Here is a 19,164-nt window from a genome sequence, read left to right as displayed (position 1 = left end):
TAATCATAATTATAAATTATCTAACGCCTAATACGTAGTCAGTTGTACGTTTGGTGTTCTAGGTATTTTACTGCTAAACTGCGGAAGTATTATTTTAATAATTTAAGAGATGAAAACAACAACAACAAAGAGGAGGAAAGCTCAGAGGACTCAGGCCCCAAGATTATAAAGCTGATTCAGGAGACCCTAAACTAACCATCAGCTCTTCTGAACTACAAGGTCACTGCTAATTTCCTGATGCCAAGTGACTTCTATTCCAACAGAATTATCTGGCTTAAAGACAGATCCATCAATCACATCTATAATTATGGTCTAATGAGCAGAGAGGATATCTTAACCCCAAATGCCAGAGTAGATGGCTTGGGTTTGGCCAAGAAAAAATCAGGGGGAACTTCTGAGAGTAGGTAAAAGGACGTCTGTTGTCCCAGGTCACGGCTCCTAAAACAGAGGTAGGGAATGCTGGTGTTTTACCTCTGGAAATGCCATATTTCACTGTCAAGACTACAAAGGCAAGCACATATCAGGGACAATGCCCGTGTGCTCCAAGAACCAAACCCACGTGGCACTCAATGATCCTTGGACCATACTTGGAAGGGGTTAAAACAGGGCACACTAGAGTAAGCCAGAGCGAGCAGAACTATGGCCATGCTTCTTGAGAACAGGTCTTGGAGAGGGCCAAGTTTGAAAGGAATCCTCGCAAAGGCTACACTTTCATAAAGGGAGTCTGTAAAAAGGCATCAAAGCCAACACTCCAAGAGCTGTCTCTGTGAAGCAGAGCCTCTGTGGTTCGCAATGTTAGTCACACGTCTGACATGCCCTGGGAAACAGTCACCATCACCACGGAGAGTTTCAATGCAAACACTCACCACATGCGAATTCAGACAAGATGGCCTATAGGATACGATTTGTTTCTGGTTTCTATCTGTAGCCCCCCTTGCCCCTCAATATCCTGCCCCCAAATACTCTGGGTGTGAACATGATCGAGTCTTTCCTGTAGCTTTCCTGTCCCTCTTTGCTCTCTACAAATGTTGGTGGAATAAAGCAAACTCATGGATATAGTATCGTACAGTTCTCCTTAATGCTTGCCTCGGAAACACAGATTTCTCCCGACACCCCTGATGGACTGGAGAGCAGTGCAAGCGTAATGTGAAATTTACATGTGTCAATGCACAGGTTTGCCCTAGAAACTCTCAGTGAATGTAGAAAACGCATCGCCCTGGGAATACAAACCCCGCACAACTACACACCCGAGCAGCACTGTGCTCCACACTTGTCCACATTTGAGGCTGCTACTCCCTGACTTCGAGTACCTCACCTTCCACCTTACGGTAACTGCCAAGTTGCCATGATTCCCAAGGCCACCCGGGGGGGGCGGCGGGAGGGGGTGTCCTCCACTCTGCTACATTATCCCCTCTCCTCTCAACTGATCAATTTTCCTCCCTATTCTTTGTTCTTTTTCAAAATTGTCATCTCTTTTTCCTCCCTCCTTTTTTTCTTTTGCACACAAAGCGGCAGGCGTGGGAGAAGGGTCGGACGGAATGTGCGCACACTTCCACAAGCAAACTTCAGGTGTTTTTCTAGATAAAGTGGTGTGTTTATTATAATTTTACATATCTCATAGCCATTTAACATGGGTACAACCGGGTTATTTTTTTTCAATAGGTCCCTACCATTTTTTGTGTGTGCATCACCGATGAAGTCTTTGAGGGCTGAGCTCAAATTTCACAGTCTTATTACTTGGCAGTTTTAGATTTTGCAGAGCCCTGGTGTTTTTAGGGAGGCCTATGTCGCACTATAGCAGAATGAACTGTATAGCGAAACTTTTTAGTGGTGGCTTTTTGGTATTGAAGCTTCAAGCTTTGGGGCACCTGGGTGGCTCAGTAGGTTAAGCCTCTGCCTTTGACTCAGGTCATGGTCTCAGGGTTCTGGATTGAGCCCTGCTCAGTGGGGAGCCTGCTTCCTCCTCTCTCTCTGCCTGACTCTCTGCCTACTTGTGATCTCTGTCTGTCAAATAAATAAATAAAATCTTAAGAAAAAAAAAAAAAGGAAGCCTCAAGCTTCTTTATCAGTGTTTCAGGCTAGTTCATAAATTAAATACATTAGCTCACATTGCCTCACATTATAACCCTTGGTGTGATAGTCACTATTAACTTTAAACAGTGTAATCTGGACAGCAATGGCCAGGACTGAAAGAAAGCTATCCAGTTTATTCAGCCTCCCTTGTTTTTTTGTTTAGAAGGCTCTGAAAAATTCTATCAAAATCAAATTACGCATTAATGCTCTTACCGCTGAATCTGATCTGTAATGTTTACCGAATTATTAACAAATGGCACGCTTTCCACAGTAACTTTCTTGAGCCTTCTTTGGAGATGGTGAAAAGGGGAAAAAAAAGACAAAGAAGAAACCCACATGCAGTCACAATTATCTAGGTCAGATGATTTTAGCTAAACTTATTGAGTTAGTTAATCAGATCATACTTGCTGAGAAATTTTTTCCTGAAGAAAAACACAGGCTGGAAATCGTATGTAAAAAATGGGCAAAATACCCCTTTTTGCTACTTCTGAGATTCCAGAATAAAACATGGAAGTAAAAATCAAAATGATAGCATTTCAATCATAGCATTATCCTGGAGGAGGTTTGCAGTAAAGGAAAAAAGCTAATGTGATCTAGAGATTAGAAATATCTACTAATCCTTTAAAGAATCTGGGTCATCTTAAGCAAGAAAAACCATTCCCATTTACTTTCTGAAGAATGTTAAGATATTCCATGGTACCAAATGGATGTGCGTTTTCATCTGCTCTCACAAGAACTACTGTACTGACTGGAGAGTGGGAAAGTGCTTAAATGGGTTTCTATGACTCTTGAATGTGAAGATAAGAAAGGTAATGGGTTCTGTACATGGTGAACCTTATAGGTATTTCACATCTATTAGTGGAACACACAATCACTACAGAACAGAAGAACAGAGCAGCTAATAAGAAAGCCCCTGGCAGAGACCTCAAGCAAAGGAGTCAACCAAATTTGTTGAATTTAACCCAATAAAGTAACTTTTGGGGGTATACTTTGTTTTGCCTTTCCCTTTAGCACCCCATCCCCCCAAATGGTTCATGGGCCAATTACCTCATGAGAGGCAGTATTCCCCAGCTGTGCCCTCAAGATATGGAAATGCTGAGTCATTCCCCAGGGTTCTCTGTGATCATTCTTACCATGGAGACCACCCCCTTTTGATTACCCAGAAGCTTCAGTAGAAAGACACCTGTTCACCTTGGAGCAAATTTACGGATCATTTGTTACCAAGGCTTTCTGAGGAAATACTTCCCTCAGCAAGAGTAGAAAACAAACATCCTTGGCAGCCACAGGCTACCGACCCTTCAGCTGGGCCTTACTTGTTCTCGTTGCTTGCATCGTATCGAGGCATTGGGTCCAGGTCATTCCCATTCACGTCACAACTTGCCAGGGCATCCTACAGCCACAGAGGAGAGAGCAAGAGGAGGAGACAGACGTTTAGTAATTAGCCATTAACCTGAAGGCTCATGCATTCTTAAACACATTTCTGCAAGAGAGTAATTAGATTAAATAATACATTCATGGTTCGGTGGTGTCAGGATGCCTTGTTCAGTAATAATCACTGTTGTATTTTTTTCCTTAAGGTGAAGACATACTCTCCACAGACCGAGGAAGAACCCAGACGATTGTTGCCAACACATTTTCCCTCATCTCTGGAACTGACCTCTCACCCAATTCCTCTGAAGAGGTCCCCAGTGACCACCAAGTATTCTTGGACTCTCTAGAAGCCAAGTGATTTATTTTCCAGGGATTCTCTCTCTATTCCTTGCTTCATTTCTGGAGTGTGTAAATTCCTGATAATTCAAAGATTTTGGAAGATAATTCACAAATAACTGGCAAGCCACTTAAAAATCAGTATTAGAAATTTATTATATTGGGTTATCATCGTATCTCCATCAGGCAAGAGTTGTCTGGTTCCAGATGTTGTAACTATTTTAGAAGAGTCTGTAATTCAGACTTTTTACTAATAACCAGTGACCCTCTGCCCCAACCAAAATAAAGAACACAGTTTTATTGTAGGTCAAGGCTTCGGAATGAGGCAAAAGCATCTGTGAAGCCAAAGCTGGGTCTGTCTGCTTTTAAAAGTGATTGTGAAACATGTCTGGATTCCCATATTTCTTTCTTTCGATTTTCTAAATTTCCAAAAACAAATTACTGGCTTATACTTTTACTCCAATTTAAATTACAGTAGGTAGGACTAATTTAGAAGGTTTTGTATTTTCTGACGCTTTAGGGTAACTCCTGATTTCAGTTTTAGTGAAAGTCAATGCTATCTTTGTTTTCTAGCTTTATCAAAGGCTCTGGTTTCTGGAAATAATGTGTAGTACCAAAGAGTCTGATAGCGGGAGAAATTATGCAAAATCCACTGGACATACAAAGGTGATAGGTAAGTCCCTGCTTCTCATACAAAGGTGGCCCCACAGGCCACCTCCCCCGCCCCATACTGGTCACTAGAGCATGAACGGTATCAAGTGTAATCGACTAATTTTACTTGCAAGGAAAGAGAGGCTTAACACAGGCTAAGTAACTTGGCCAAAGGCATGAAGCCTACCAGCCTGTGGAACCAAGACTCGAACCCAGGCCATGTGCCCCCTGACCCCATCCAATGTGCTTTTCTCTATACTTCACCAGATCCAACATAGGACAACTGAGAATCATCGGTACTGCTCACCACACAGATATGTTCTAGAGAATTCTGTTTCAAGGGGGGAAAAAATGAAAGGGGCAGGGAATGCAATCACAATTAGGTTAAAGCTGTGTTTCATCAAATACATTCCTAGCTCGTTGGGGGGGGGCAGGAACAGCCCTCAAAAAACCCACACTGTGTATGACCAGAAAGACTTCTCTGCTGGGAGAGAGGTCCCCACAATTCTGTTCTTTGTTCGACCTGGGCTCACTCACTGTAGCCGTCAGGGCCCAGCTTCTACCGTTATCAAGAGAGGACATGAACAGATATTTCTTTTTAGCTCTCAAATTCTATGCTGTGAATGGCTGTGCGTGCTTGGAGGCAGGGTGAGAGCAGCCACTCAAACATTTTGTCCAAATGAGAAGGAAATGAATTTGCAGTTCCTTCTTTCTCTCTCTCTTTTTAACCTTAGGGAAAAATCATCTAATTTAGTGGAAATTGTTTCAGTATGTCATTGTAAAAAATTAATTTGTGCAGTTTCTTGGCTGAATATTTGACACGAAACGGCTGACAGGGTGGAAGACTGAGGAAAGATTCAAGTGTGAGGTGACGCTGGGGGTTCGTGTGGAGGAAGGTCTCCGTGGGTCAGAAATATGGGTCACTGTGAGCCCGTGGGAGTTTCCCGGGCACCAAAGAAGTGGCTTGGAGGTATTTTATTTGCAAAGATAAAGTGGAGTCTCTTCAGGAAAATTAATTTGAGAGTCAGTATCTTGAAAGAAGTGAGACTGAGCGAATGAGACAGGAACATTGGAAACAATATGGCGAGCTCTCTCTAAATGGTTTCAGAAGCTGGAGCAGTAGGTGAGAGAGAGAGAGAAAGAGAGGGAGAGGCACAGGGAGTGGGGCCAGAGAAGACATGGAGAGGATACCCGTGGTGCCCCGAAACTAAACCTTCGCATGCTGAGGGAGATGGAGATGAGGAGAGAGAGAGAGATTGGATTTCAAGAAGGCATCATATCCCTGTCTCTGAAACTTGGCCTTCAGGAAAAAGTTAGGTCCGTTCTGAGTGAGCCCAGGACAACATCCCCCAGGGCCACTCTGTGTCCACTGAGGCAGCAAGCAGGCCGGGATGGGAAGTCGTCTGTGCCGTTGGGCAGGGGGAACCGTGGGGCAGGGCCCGCCTCACCATTCTCTGCCAGCTCAGGCACAGGGTTGGGGGTTGGGCTTGCTGAAGTCACTCCTTGAACCACCATGAACTGGAATATACAAGACAAAACTCTGCAGAGATGGGTTCCCCCCAGTCATATAGCTCAGGATTCTCTACGGGTCCCCTCCGTAAACATGGGGCAAAGCTTCCCTCCCCGACCTGTGACTTTCCTCCTTTGGGGTCAGTAAGACTCTAGCAAAGGGTAGCAAAGTAGACTTCACCATGATTTAGAGCTGCTTGTATTTCCGGGGATAGGAGAGGAAACTTTAAGTGGCTAGAAAATCACCGATTTTAAGAGAAATTTTTTCAGTATCAACATGAAATATCATTTAGGGACACTTGACACAGCCCGGATTTTGGAATCAGGAAGGAAGGCAGGGTGAGGGGGTCGTTAAAGGGGCATTCGGTGATATCAGTGTTTCTGGGTGGAAACAGCTGTCACAAGAGGAGTGAGGGAAAGTCAGAAGACATGGGTGTGAGTGGGATCCACGGGATTTTCTGCTGAGCCGTCATGGGAATCAGAATTATATTTGCAGATAACAGGGGATTGTTGCATGCTCTATATTTTACTTTTTTTTTCCCTTAAGATTTTATTTATTTATTTGACAGAGATCATAAGTAGGCAGAGAGGCAGGCAGAGAGAGAGAGGGGGGAAGCAGGCTCCCTGCTGAGCAGAGAGCCCGATGCGGGACTCAATTCCAGGACCCTGGGATCATGACCTGAGCTGAAGGCAGAGGCTTAACCCACTGAGCCATCCAGGTGCCCCCACACTTCCTTCTTAAGAAAGGGAACTGACTGCTTCCTAGGACTAGTAGGAGGCTGATCACTATTGTCCTTTGAAAAAGGAGAATTTTTAAAAAATAAGAAGAATTAAAAAGAGATAGAGAAACAGACCAGTAGAAAAACTTGAGAAAAGTTCTAAGTACATTTTCCTCCATAAGAGAAACAGAGCCCATTGCATGGCTGCATGGCTGAGTCTTTGAGAAGAGCGGTCATTATCGGGAGCAGACAGTGGTGGGGGTGGGGTTTCTGCCGCCTTATCCCCTGCTTTGTGTCATCAGAACATCAAAGGCATTTGAAAGTTGAAAGCAGTAGCTCGTGCTCCCTGTACTCAGAGGGCATGTCTTTTCATAAGACGAAGCGATATGCAGAGCCTACTCTGTTAGCTGACTTTTTCAGTAGTATCCCTCCTTCCTGACAATCATCATTGGTGTCCCCTTATTTCCCAGGAGGGAAGGGGTTCCGACCACAGCACACACTCACATAGTTCTGCATCAGATCCGGGTGGGTTCTCTCGATGCCGTCATCCAGGATGGTCACCACGATGTTCTTTCCCGTGTACCCTCTCTTCCAGGCTCCTTCGATGTTCATGTCTGATTGGCAGGGATGTGTGTTGTCACTGCAGTGCTAAGGAAGAAGGAGGGAGAATTAGCGTGGCGGACTAATCATCGGAAGATGGGAAAATCACCTCCTTGTGGAGGTAATGGAGCGTGTTAATGGAAATGTGGGGGTGGCCCACGGAGCAGGAGCACGGGTCTCTAGCATAGTAACAAGAGAAGGTGGGAAGGGTAGATGTGGGGAAGGCAAGGGGGACAGAAATCTTCTGCCAGCTCTGCCCTGTCCTAATGCCATAGATCCTTTAGAAAAAATAGAGTCAAATAAATTACATCCCAGTGGCACAATTGGGGGTGTGTCATTTTATCATAGCACGTATTAATGGCACGTAAAAAGGCATTGTAACATTTCTTTTTTTTTTTAAGATTTTTATTTATTTGACACACAGAGATCACAAGTAGGCAGAGAGGCAGGCAGAGAGAGGGGGGGAAACAGGCTCCCCACGGAGCAGAGAGCCCGATGCGGGGCTCCATCCCAGGACTCTGGGATCGTGACCTGAGTGGAATGCAGGGGCTTTAACCCACTGAGCCACCCAGGCGCCCGCATTGTAACATTTCATTCATAAACCCAACCTAGGCTAGGGAAGAACATGCACTTGATCATTTCTTAACCAGGTGCCTGGAAGCCAAACAAGCCAAAGCTGAGAACTCAGGCAGCTTTTGGACGGTGTCAGCCAGAGAGGGGCTACTGTCAGAAACCCATGAATGAGAAACAAAGTAACAGATTCATCATATCCCTTTTGCAGAATTAACCAGAGCTGTCACACCAGGACAGGTAGGGGGCAGGCACACTTGGTCAGCGGTCCTTGGAGAAGGGAACGAGCAAGGGGACAGGAATGTGTGCCAGGGATCAGAGGGCAGGCTGGAGAAACATCGGATCTTAGCTCATTACGTTCAGAGTCACTTCGTTCCACAATGGCTACAACGTATAAACATAGTAAGAACTGCATGAAACCAGCAGCTTTTCCCGTTAGACTAACATTCATCCAATACACACAATGACCCCTCCAAGTCCACCTCTTTGAAATATCCCTAAGGGGTGTTGTTTCCCAGGTTCTTAAGACTTCACAGAGGAACAAAGGAGAAAAGATGTGCTGTAACATAATGCTGTCATGACATGGGCCACCCTGGACCTTACCATTCTCCATTTTCTTGTGGCCTTTGTAACAGTTCAGCTCTTCGGGAAAGAATGCCAGCCTTATAGGCTCTGAGTATAATGGAGACCCCACTGCCCCTGACTCAGTTTCCTGAGCACCTACTACCCGCTGGGGTATGGCGGCAAGCAGGCAGATAAGGTTCCTGTCCTAATGAGCCTTCCAAAGGAGAGACAATATTCAGAGCCCTCCTTGGGTTTTAAAGGAATGAAAGAGGGTATGATAGGATACCTAATGCCAGGGGACCAGGGCACATGACTCTTTGGTCTCAGGAAGCGAAATCAGAGCTGACGCATGAATGGTGAGAAACAGCTGCTCTGCCCAACAGCCTAGAGATTCGTCTCTTCTCCGTAGAGGACACAGTCAATGCCAGGGTCACATAAGGTGGGGAACAGCTTAGCGCACTGAAGAAAGAGAAAGAAGATGGCGTATGGCTGAAGCTCAGGGAATGAGGGACAGAATGGTCTGGAAGACAGCCAATCAGAAGCAGAAGAGAGGTCAGACCATCCAGGGCTTTGTAGGTATGACTGGGCTTTTATTCCAACAACAACCTAAATCAACGGAGCTCATCTCTTTCCGAACTTCATCCATCAAAATCTGGTGCTAATGAGAGACAGATGCCTCTAACAGCCTCTGATAAGAATTTGTAAATTTATTCTCCAAATGAGACTGCCTTTCGTCCAATGATATCAACACACTTGACAGTTTCAAGGATTCATTCTCACAAAGGGTGTACCCACTTTTCACCACAGGTAATATCAATTTCATGGAGGATGAGAGCTTATATATTTTTTTAACATCTGTATCTTTTCCTCACCTTCTTGGCTTCTTTCTGGCATTTGAGGCTCTGCACACACCCACACATTCACTCTACTACGGCATTGACCCAAATTCCACTCTCTCCACCTCCCCCCAGTTTTCTAGGCATAGCCCAGCTCCCACACCTCTTCTCACAAGACTTCTCATGGACTTCAGCCGACTCATCGGTCTCTATCCCATCCCTGAACTCAAGGATATAGACAGACAGACAGACACAGACACACACATTCTGTCCTATATAATCCAACCCCCTAATAAATCCAACCCCTTAATAAACTCTGAACTGCTCTTGACCGTTGGATCTTGTATGTGAATTTTGTCTTGTTGACTGTAAGCCCCTCTAAGACTATGCATTAAACCAAGTCTAACCTAGGACTGTGGTAAATATTGCGCTGACAGATCACATACCTGAAGCGAGGGCATATCCTCAACCTCATTTCCAAGTACACAGCTGCTGTGATACTCGCTGCTCCAACCTTGTCAGAGATGCCTGGCCAGCTAATGCTTAGTTAATGGAGATAATCGTGAAAGAAATGATTTCCGAAATGTCTACGTTTTCCAGAAGTCTCCTTCTGGCCAAGAGTGTGGGCCTCTCCTCACCAAACACTTTAATGTAACAGAAAGCAACCTTGACAGGTTTCCATGTCATTTTCCCTTTCTCAGAACCTGTTCTGGCCACCTGTGGTATTGTTTGTGACATGAAGTAATGTTAATGTGGCCAAGAGGTGGGCTGGAGGAAGGAAATGTGCAGGAAATGGGTAACCCACAAATGGGATAGCCATCCTGGAGTGGAGGGATGCTGCCTGAAATTGTAATTATGAAAATTGAAGAAAACCAGCCGTCTATGGAAAACATGTGTGTTAAAAGTGAAGCAATTAGGTTTCTTTCTTCCACCTCTGCCCCTGTTGAAACCGACTTTAACAGATTAAATATTTTTGTACCATCTTTTATTCTTTTCATCTGCTAACATGGAAAGGGAAGGAGGGGAAACAGCCAATTCATTCGGATCATCTAATATAGCAAGTGGCCAAAACATGTCAAAAGAAAAAGAAATCAGGGCCTGGGGTGTTTCCTGCAAATGGGTAAGAGGACCCTTAAATCAGAATCCTAAATTCTGAATGTGATCTTTAGATTTTTTTTTTTTTTTTTAACACACATTTCCAGTGGTTGAGGCTTCCAAACATGTTTCTGATGTGGTTGTTTCATACACCTAAGGTATCCAGAGAACAAAGACTATGGAATATAGTGGTGCCAGTCAACAATGACCCAAGAGGAGAATGAATTAATCACTTCCTTAACTGCCTCACTGAAATGGTCTCTAAACTGGGCTCTATTTCCTTGACAGGAATCTATGCTATAGCATCACCCAAAGGCAAAAAGAACATAGATTAGTCCGAATTTCCTCAGACATAGTCAATCAATGTTGAGAAGATCTCGGCCAGAGCTGGAACTCAAGGCTAGTTTCCAGAAATGTGTTACCACATATGTGGTCCATAGACCAGTATTCACAAAAGAGTCCACTCAGAGCCTCCAGGATATCTGAAGATGATGCAAACCACATTTATGCTCAGTATATATAAATACTTACAGTAAATGTACTCACCTTCATTTCTGAATAATGTACTGTATTTTCAATGATGTCCTAAGCGCAAGTAACTAAATATTTAGAGAAATGACACAGAAGGGAAAATAGGAACGATGCTTGCCACCTGCGTCTCTCACTTCCTTATCCATAAAAGCTTTCATTTGGGAATGCAATTTGAAAGAGTTTGCTCTGTGGGCTCTAGAAATGACCTTTTCCATACCCGGGTTATGAGCTGTTCTGCTGAAGGACTAGCACAGAGGACCATAGGGGAAGGGAGGGAAAACTGAAGATAAAGATATCAGAGAGGGAGGCAAACCATGAGAGACTCTGGACTCCGGGAAACAAACTACGGGTTATAGAAGGGAGGAGGGTGGGGGATGGGGTAACCAGGTGATGGGCATTGAGGAGGGCACGTGTTGTGATGAGCACTGGTGTTATACGCAACTAAGGGACCACTGAACACTACACTAAAAACCAATGATGTACTATATGTTGGCTAACTGCACATAATAATAGAAAATTAAAAAAAAATAAATCACTCTGGGTGTGTCTGCTTTTCTTGTGTTTTCATGAACACATCACAGTGTTTGCTCAATGAAAGAACAGTTTCTACTAAAAATAAACACTTTTTTTTATGTTTTCACCATCCTTTTCTTGGGGGATGGATGGGGCATGACTCTCAATGTCATTCTTTTTAAACTTCTCCAAGTTCTGAGGGTCTTCAAAGGACTGCCGATTTATATGCTGCCAACAGCTCACTCCCTAACATTGAAAACATCTATTGTTATTATCAATACAGTGGCTCCAAAGACTGCATCTCTGAGAATACATGCTTTGTGAGAATGCAGAATACACAAAAATTCTGTTTTATAGACAAATTCAAAAACATAGCTAGTCAACCTAGTACAGTGTATACACACTTGAAATTCTTTGTAGAAGCTGGAGTCCAAAAGGTGTAAGAAATTGAAAAAAAAAAAAAAAAGCAAAACAAAACAACAAAACCCAGAATCGATACTCCCTTAGGGGAAATAGAACTGACACCTACAAGAGTCTTATCACGGCCAAGCATTGGACTAATTACTTCATTTAAGACTCAGAACAACTGTTTGAAGGAGGGATTCCTACCATTTACTTTTAACAGATTAAAAAAAGGGAGGGGGCTTAATCAGCCTCAGTAGCCTTCCAGAGTTCACACAGCTAGTCGATATTAAAATTAGGATTCAAAAGGAAACAGTCTGACACCAGACCACAGGGTTATGGAAACTCTTCTGTTAGAAGTTAAAACAGAAGGGGCTTAGAGGAAGATGTAACATGTGCGAAGTCAGGAGTAGGTTAGGAGTGGGTGTTCGACAAAAGAGCATCGGTAAAGGCATTCAAATCACAAATCTCACTTGCCTTAGTGCTGTGATCAGTGCGGTCAAGGGATAAGGTAGAACACAGCTGAGTAAGACCGTAGGGACCTAATTTTTCCCTAATTCCACGTATTCCAACATATCTTTCAGGAAATCGTAAAGTTTCTATTTTCTTAGTTGCAGTGACAGAGAGCTCACTTCTTTGCTAAATAGCCAAAGACTTGCTGGCAAATCAGTTTTTAAAAGATTTTATTTAATTCATTCATCCATTCATTCACTGAGAGAGAGAGACAGAGAGAGAGAGAGAGAGAGAGAAAGAGAATCCAAAGCAGATTCTGCACCGAGTGCAGAGCCCAACATGGGGCTCCATCTCATGACCCTAAGATCAGGACCTGAGCTAAAATCAAGAATTTGAGGCTCTACAGACTGAGCCACCCCTGTACCTCTCGATTCATTAAAAAAAAAAAAAAAAAAAAGAAAAGAAAAAAAAAGAAAATTCCTTTGGGTCTCCAGGCTGCCTCATCAGAAGCATATGATCTTGATCTTGGGGTTGTGAGTTCGAGCCCCATATTTGACATAGAGATTACTAAAAAAACTAAATAAACTTAAAAAAAAATCCCTTATTTGTAGTGTTTGCCAATTTCCATGGTGTAAATACCCACATCATGTTGAGTTTTAAACTATCACACTCCACAAAATTCCTGAATCTGCAACAGTAAGTTCTCATGAGCTCTCAGAAGGCATATCCAAAACACCACAGGAAATGGCTCACCCCATGGTAGCCTTGCTCCATTTAAGATGAAATTGTCCCTTCCAATGGATCTGACATCTGCTTCTCAGTACTTGGGAACTACTGGTAAGCACCTAGGTTTAGTTGTCCCCTTCACAATTTCAGACAATCATTTTACTTCTTCTTGTATCTATTTGGAAAAGGTCTTTCTTTTACTTTTCTTTCTCAGGGCTAGCTAGAGATATTGGACTTTGGACTTTTGTGAGGCCATAAACTGATGGGTTCTTCTTGGGATACATGAAGTAGAGATTCTATAACTCCAAAACCAAGGATGACTTCATAGATTTTTGAAAATCTCAATTAAGTTAGAGCCCTCAAACATGTACTATTCAGTTTATGGTTCAATTTGATGGACTTGACGTCCTTTGTTATCACACATATGGGGGCCAAAAAAAAAAAAAAAAAAAAGCGGTCCCTGGCCAAAACAGTTCTAACAATCAATTATTCAAGGAGGATTATTCAATTTGTAGATTTTCCAGAAATTCCAAAGAAGCCCAGTCTGTTTTAATGACACGAAACTCAGCATAGCAACTACTACAGCTGGAGTTATCAGAAAAATTAAATCCCACCTCTGCCACTTTCCAGCTACATGAGTTTGTTACGTTACCTACATTCTTAAAACCTGATCTATAGTTTGAATATAGAGAATTGCCATAAAGATTAAAGAAGATAAAGTACATAAGAAATGGCTGCTGTTATTACAATACTTTGTTGATGAGAACACAGTTACAGGAGGCATGAGTGTATCTGAGAGTTTAGAAAAGAACACTAATTACGGAGAGGGAGAGAGAGAGAGAGAGAGAGGGGGAGAGAAATATTACTACAAAAATAATATGCTAACGGTTTTCTTCATTGTATGGAAAGGCAGGTCAGACAAACTTGAAGGGGCGCTTGATCCTTTTTGTTGTTTTGTTTTGTTTTGTTTTGTTTGGCACTTGGTCCTTTGTAAAGATGGCTAGGATGACCTGAATATTTTACATTTGTGGCTGCAGGTCTAGAGACTAGGGATGAGATGTGCGAGTAGAAAACAGTGTCCAACTCTTCCTTGTTACACTGGTCAGATGGCCTCCATGAATCATCACGCATTTTTTCTTTTTAAACTCCACACATTTATACCAGTATTCCAACCCTTCCAGAACCATGGTTCACATTTACTATAATACTGTTTGACAGAGGATCATTTCTCAGTTATAAAATGTCAAGGATGTCCCACATAACACCCAAGAAACATCAGAAAACAGTGGACGTAAGAAGAAGAAAGGCTATGGGGGTACAAAACATGCCTAGACAGAGGAAAATGAGGGAAAAAAACCAGTTCCAAAAATTCTACTGGTAACTGGGGATCAAGAAATTGAGGCAGTATAGTCAACCCATCTTTGGCAAAGGAACAAGGGCACTACAATGGACCGAAGATAATAATGGTGCTGGAACAATGGGACATGCACATGACTAAAGTCCATCTAGACACAGTCCCTACATCCTTCACAAAAATTCACTCAAACTGGATCTGAGACCTCAATGTAAAATGCAAAACTAAAATTCTTGGAAGATAACACAGGAGAAAAGCTAGATGACCTTGGGTACAAGGATGCCTTTTTAGATACGACACCAGACGCACAATCTGTGAAAGAAATAATTGAAAAGCTGAACTTCATTAAAATTAAAAACTTCTGCTCTGTGAAAGATAATATCAACACATTGAGAAAATGATCCACAGACTAGGAGAAAATATTTGCCAAAGACACATCTAATAAAGGACATGTCCAAAATATACAAAGAACTCTTAAATTCAACAATAAAGAAGCAAACAATCTTTTCAAAAAGTGGGCCAAAGACCTTAACAGACACCTCACCAAAGAAGAGATACAGAGGGCAAACAAGCATATGAAAAGATGTTCCATGTCATTGGTCAGCAGAAAAATGCAAATAAAAATGAGATACCGGGGGCACCTGGGTGGCTCAGTGGGTTAAGCCTTTGTCTTTGGCTCAGGTCTTCATCTCAGGGTCCTGGGATCGAGCCCTGCATCGGGCTCTCTGCTCAGCAGGGAGCCTCCTCCACGCACCCCTCCCCCCATGGCCCCGCCTGCTACTCTGCCTACTTGTGATCTTTCCGTCAAATAAATAAATAAAATCTTTAAAAAAAAAAAGAGAGATACCACCACACAACTATTAGAATGGCCAAAATCCAGAACATGGACCCTGTCCAACACTGGTGAGGCTATGGAGAAACAGGACTGTCATTCATGGCCGGCCGGAAGGCAAATGGCAGCCATACTGGAAGACAGTTTGGCAGTGTCTTACAAAACTAAACAGGCTCTTGCCATACAACTGTTACACTCCTTGGCATTTACTATAAGGAGTTGAACACTTATATCCATACACCAAAGCACTGCACATGGGTGCTTATTTACAGCACCTTTATTCACACATGCCAAAACTCAGAAGCCACCAAGATGGCTTTGAGCAGGTTAACACACAAACTGGTATGCCCAGACAATGGAACATTACTCAGTGCTAAAAAGAAACGAGCTCTCAAGCCATGAAAAGCCATGGAGGAAATTTAAATTACTCAGTGAAAGGAGCCGATCTGAAAAGGCTACACCCCAGAAGATTCCAACTATAGAACACTGTGGAAAGAGGCGAAACTATGAAGACCGTAGAAAGATCAGTGGTTGCCGGGGATTGGGGATGAGAGGCCGGGTACGTGGAGCACAGAGAATTTCCAGAGTGGTGCAAATGCTGTCCGTGATACTCTCGTGCGGGATACAGGTCATTATACGTTGGTCCCAAACCACAGAAGGCACAATACCAAGGGCGACCCTAGTGCAAACCACGGACTTGGGGTGATTACGCATCAGTGTAAGTTCACTGACTACAAGAAAGGGGCCACCCAGGTGGGGGACGGTAAGAATGTGGGCAGCTACGCAGGTGTTGGGGCAGGGGGCATAGGGGAAATCTCTATACCTTCCTCTCAAGTTTACTGTGAAGCTGAAACCACTGGGGAAAAAAAAATGCAGTCTTGGGAGAAAAAAAAAAAAAAAGAAGAAGCACTGAGGCAGAACCGCCAAAGGATCACTGGACAGTCTGTGCATTTAGGTGAGCGGCCGTTTCTCTCATGTGTAAACTGTGGGATCCTCTTTGCATCTGGTCGCCCCTGACGCGTCTTGAATTAGAAACTTTCAGTCCTAAAGATATGTATCAAAGCGAAACCCAAGAAGCCAACAAACAAATCTTTTCTCCTTCCCAGAACGTCTACATGTCCTGTCTTCGTGTTCAGAGAAGGGGTCTGAGCTGCATCACCCAGCATTGTTGCTAAAGGGTAACCCGAATCCCTAAAACTCACTGGACGTTTCCAAGACCCTGAGACCAAGCTTCACTTGACGTGTAGAGCCCGCTGCACTGCTGGGATTCACACCATTCTTGAATACAGCAAGTCTAAAAACACTTGGGTTTTGGAAGCCTGGGTGTGAAACCTCCACCCCTTCCTCTTTTCTTCCTACAGTTCTGCCTCGTTGCCCTCAATGTTCACAGAGCCTTGAAGTGTAGGCTGTTGGCCCCGATCCAGGACTTTTTACCTCCCTAACCCATCTTAGGTTTCCACTCTATTCCCCTGTCATTTATTTTTTTTTAAAAGATTTTATTTATTTATTTGACAGACAGAGATCACAAGTAGGCAGAGAGGCAGGTAGAGAGAGGGGGAAGCAGACTCCCTGCTGAGCGGAGAGCCCGATGTGGGGCTCGATCCCAGAACCCTGAGATCATGACCTGAGCTGAAAGTACAGGCTCAACCCACCGAGCCACCCAGGCACCCCTTTCCCTGTCATTTAAAAAAATATTTTTATCAAGCTCTTACTATATTCTGGTCACCCTACGGGGGCTCAGACACTGTCCCCGTGCTCAAGTCCTTCAAGTCTTGTCTGTGTGACCACCAAGCAATTTCACAAAAACACCTGCCTAGCACTAGAACGAGGGTTGCCAGAGGACCGTGGGAACGTGGAACTTAGGGGGAGGTGAGGAGAGCCTGAGCGCACTTCCTAGAGAAAGTGACATTTCAGCAGAGCTTCCAAAGAGGAGCTGACTGAGTTGCGGGGGGGGGGGGGACGGGGACGCAAGGGATGGAGAGGAGGTGCTCATCCAGGGAAGGGGGGAGAGCAATCAAAGAGAGACTCCAGCAGTAAAGGAACCGAAAGAAATCTGGTACCACTGCCGCGTACAGATGGGAGAGGGGTGGGGGAGGAGAGCCTGTGGACTGAGGTCAGACGGCAGAGACACTGGGGCCAGGCCGTATATGCTCTTACAAGCCATGTTTGTTCGTTTGTTATATTTGAAGTTGTACCACAATTCAGTGTAAAATCACTTAAGGGTTTTAAGACAGGGATTAATGTAGTTTGGATGTCTGAAATGCATCTCAAACTGGGGGCGCTGGGTGGTTCAGTCAGTGGAGTGTCTGACTCTTAGCTTTGGCTCAGGTCCTGATCTCAGGGTCCTGAGATCAAGCCCCGTGTCGGGCTCTGTTCTCAGTGCAGAGTCTTGGCGTCCCTCTCCCTCTGCTCCTCCCCATGCTCTCTCTCTCTCATAAATAAAAATCTTAAAATAAATGTAAAAAATGTATGTCAAACTGAATTCCAAGAAAACCACTTGATTTCTCCCTCTGGCTCCTACAAAACTGTTTGTACCCAGGATTTTCCACGCTCCCCATGCCAGTTTACACCACCTGGGCCTCCTCCTTCCTTATAAATGCCCGTCAGCAGATCCTTCAAAAGAACTCTGAAACCTGACCTCTTCCCGCCATCTTCAGGGCTACACACGGATTCAAGCTACTATTCCCTCTTACTCCTCTACAGCCTCTTTTCCATGTAGCAGTAAAGTGGTCGTTGTAAACGAAGTCAGAGGTACTCTCAATAAATATGCCCAATCATTCTCCAGTTCCAATGACTTTCCCCTCACAGTTCCAATAATATACCAAATCCATCCCACGGACTAATGGGAAGCCATTCTCCTGCTCTATTACTCAATGAGTTCCACTAACTACCCTTTTCCATCCCAACCCTACTCCTATCCCAAGGCTTTGCAAATCTTGCTATTCGCTGACACGGACTCAGATACCCACACAGTTCCCTCTCTGATGTCCCACAATCACCTCCTGAGATAGGCCTTCCCTAATCCAGCGATGTGAAATAGCACTGTGTCACTCTCTACTCTTGACTCTAGTTTCATTTTCTTCACAGCACTCCTAATTACTGGGTCATCTATCAACTTGTCTCTATCACGTCTCCCACACCAGATTATAAACTCCCTGAAGGCAGTCACTTTACCTTGATTTCTGTATCCACAGAGTCTAACACATAGTAAAAACAGTCATTGGACGCCAACTGGATGATCATTTAGTTTTAAGAAGTCACAGCGGGTCCTACAGAACATGAAGGAAAGCATGGAGACCAATTAGTTGGGAGACAGCCCTACTGAGGGAGAGAGGACAGTGGTCTAGATTAGCGGGAACAGGAGACACTCCAGCATGTGATACATAATAGGCATCCCAAAGAGTTGTCGTTAGTAACAATGACTGAATATGGTGAGAGAGAGGAAAACCAAGAATCATCAGATGGGTGGCTTGGGCTACATCGCAAACGGTAGGGTCACTTCCTGAGAAAAGCAGCACGGGATGAAGTTTGGTTAGGGAATGAAAATACCGACTTCTGTTCTAGAAATATGGAAATTACGGTGACATCCCCATAGCAGTAGCCTGTAACAACTGGATATGTGGATCTCAAGTTTCTGCTCAGATCCACAAGTGATTTCTTCCCACAGTTTTGGCATCAGGCTATTTCCCACCTCAAATCTGTTCATGTCTATAAAACGTTAACATCTTTGCCCCTCAAGTCACTCCAACATCCGGCGGTGAGCACACTGTCTGGTGCCATTTGTTGCCTCAAAGTTAAACAGAGCCTAAGGGCAGCATATACTGTGCAAATGTAACGGTCTTAGCAAAATTTGGGGTCATTATCAGATGGGTTTGAAGCTAAAATGGACATAATTCTCCGCCGCTCCCCTACACCTGTGGCACTTGGAATTCCTCCCATCAAACTATGGGGTTATTCCTTCCCCCTCGATTTCCGGCTGGCTTGGTGACTTGCTTTGGTCCCTAAAAACGTAACAGAAGTGACAGCGCT

The 19,164-nt window shown here is 43.9% G+C and overlaps 1 protein-coding gene across 3 annotated transcripts in view; it reads right to left on the bottom strand.

Annotated features, from left to right (window-relative positions):
* The window catches only part of PCSK5 (proprotein convertase subtilisin/kexin type 5), a gene marked incomplete at both ends in the record, with an annotated part of 451,941 nt that overhangs the window by 318,842 nt on the left and 113,935 nt on the right, over positions 1-19,164 (bottom strand). For all 3 annotated transcript variants that reach the window (XM_080819756.1, XM_080819754.1, XM_080819755.1), the window contains 2 exons: positions 3,387-3,463; positions 7,164-7,307. In XM_080819756.1, the coding sequence (XP_080675882.1) occupies positions 3,387-3,463; positions 7,164-7,307 (221 nt within the window). The remainder of the gene's footprint in view (positions 1-3,386; positions 3,464-7,163; positions 7,308-19,164) is intronic.

Source organism: Martes martes (assembly GCF_963455335.1).
Source record: "Martes martes genome assembly, chromosome: 12".
NCBI classification, from domain to species: Eukaryota; Metazoa; Chordata; class Mammalia; order Carnivora; family Mustelidae; genus Martes; species Martes martes.
The sequence above is the reverse complement of the archived record's forward strand: the minus strand, read 5'-3'. Positions and strand labels throughout refer to the sequence as shown.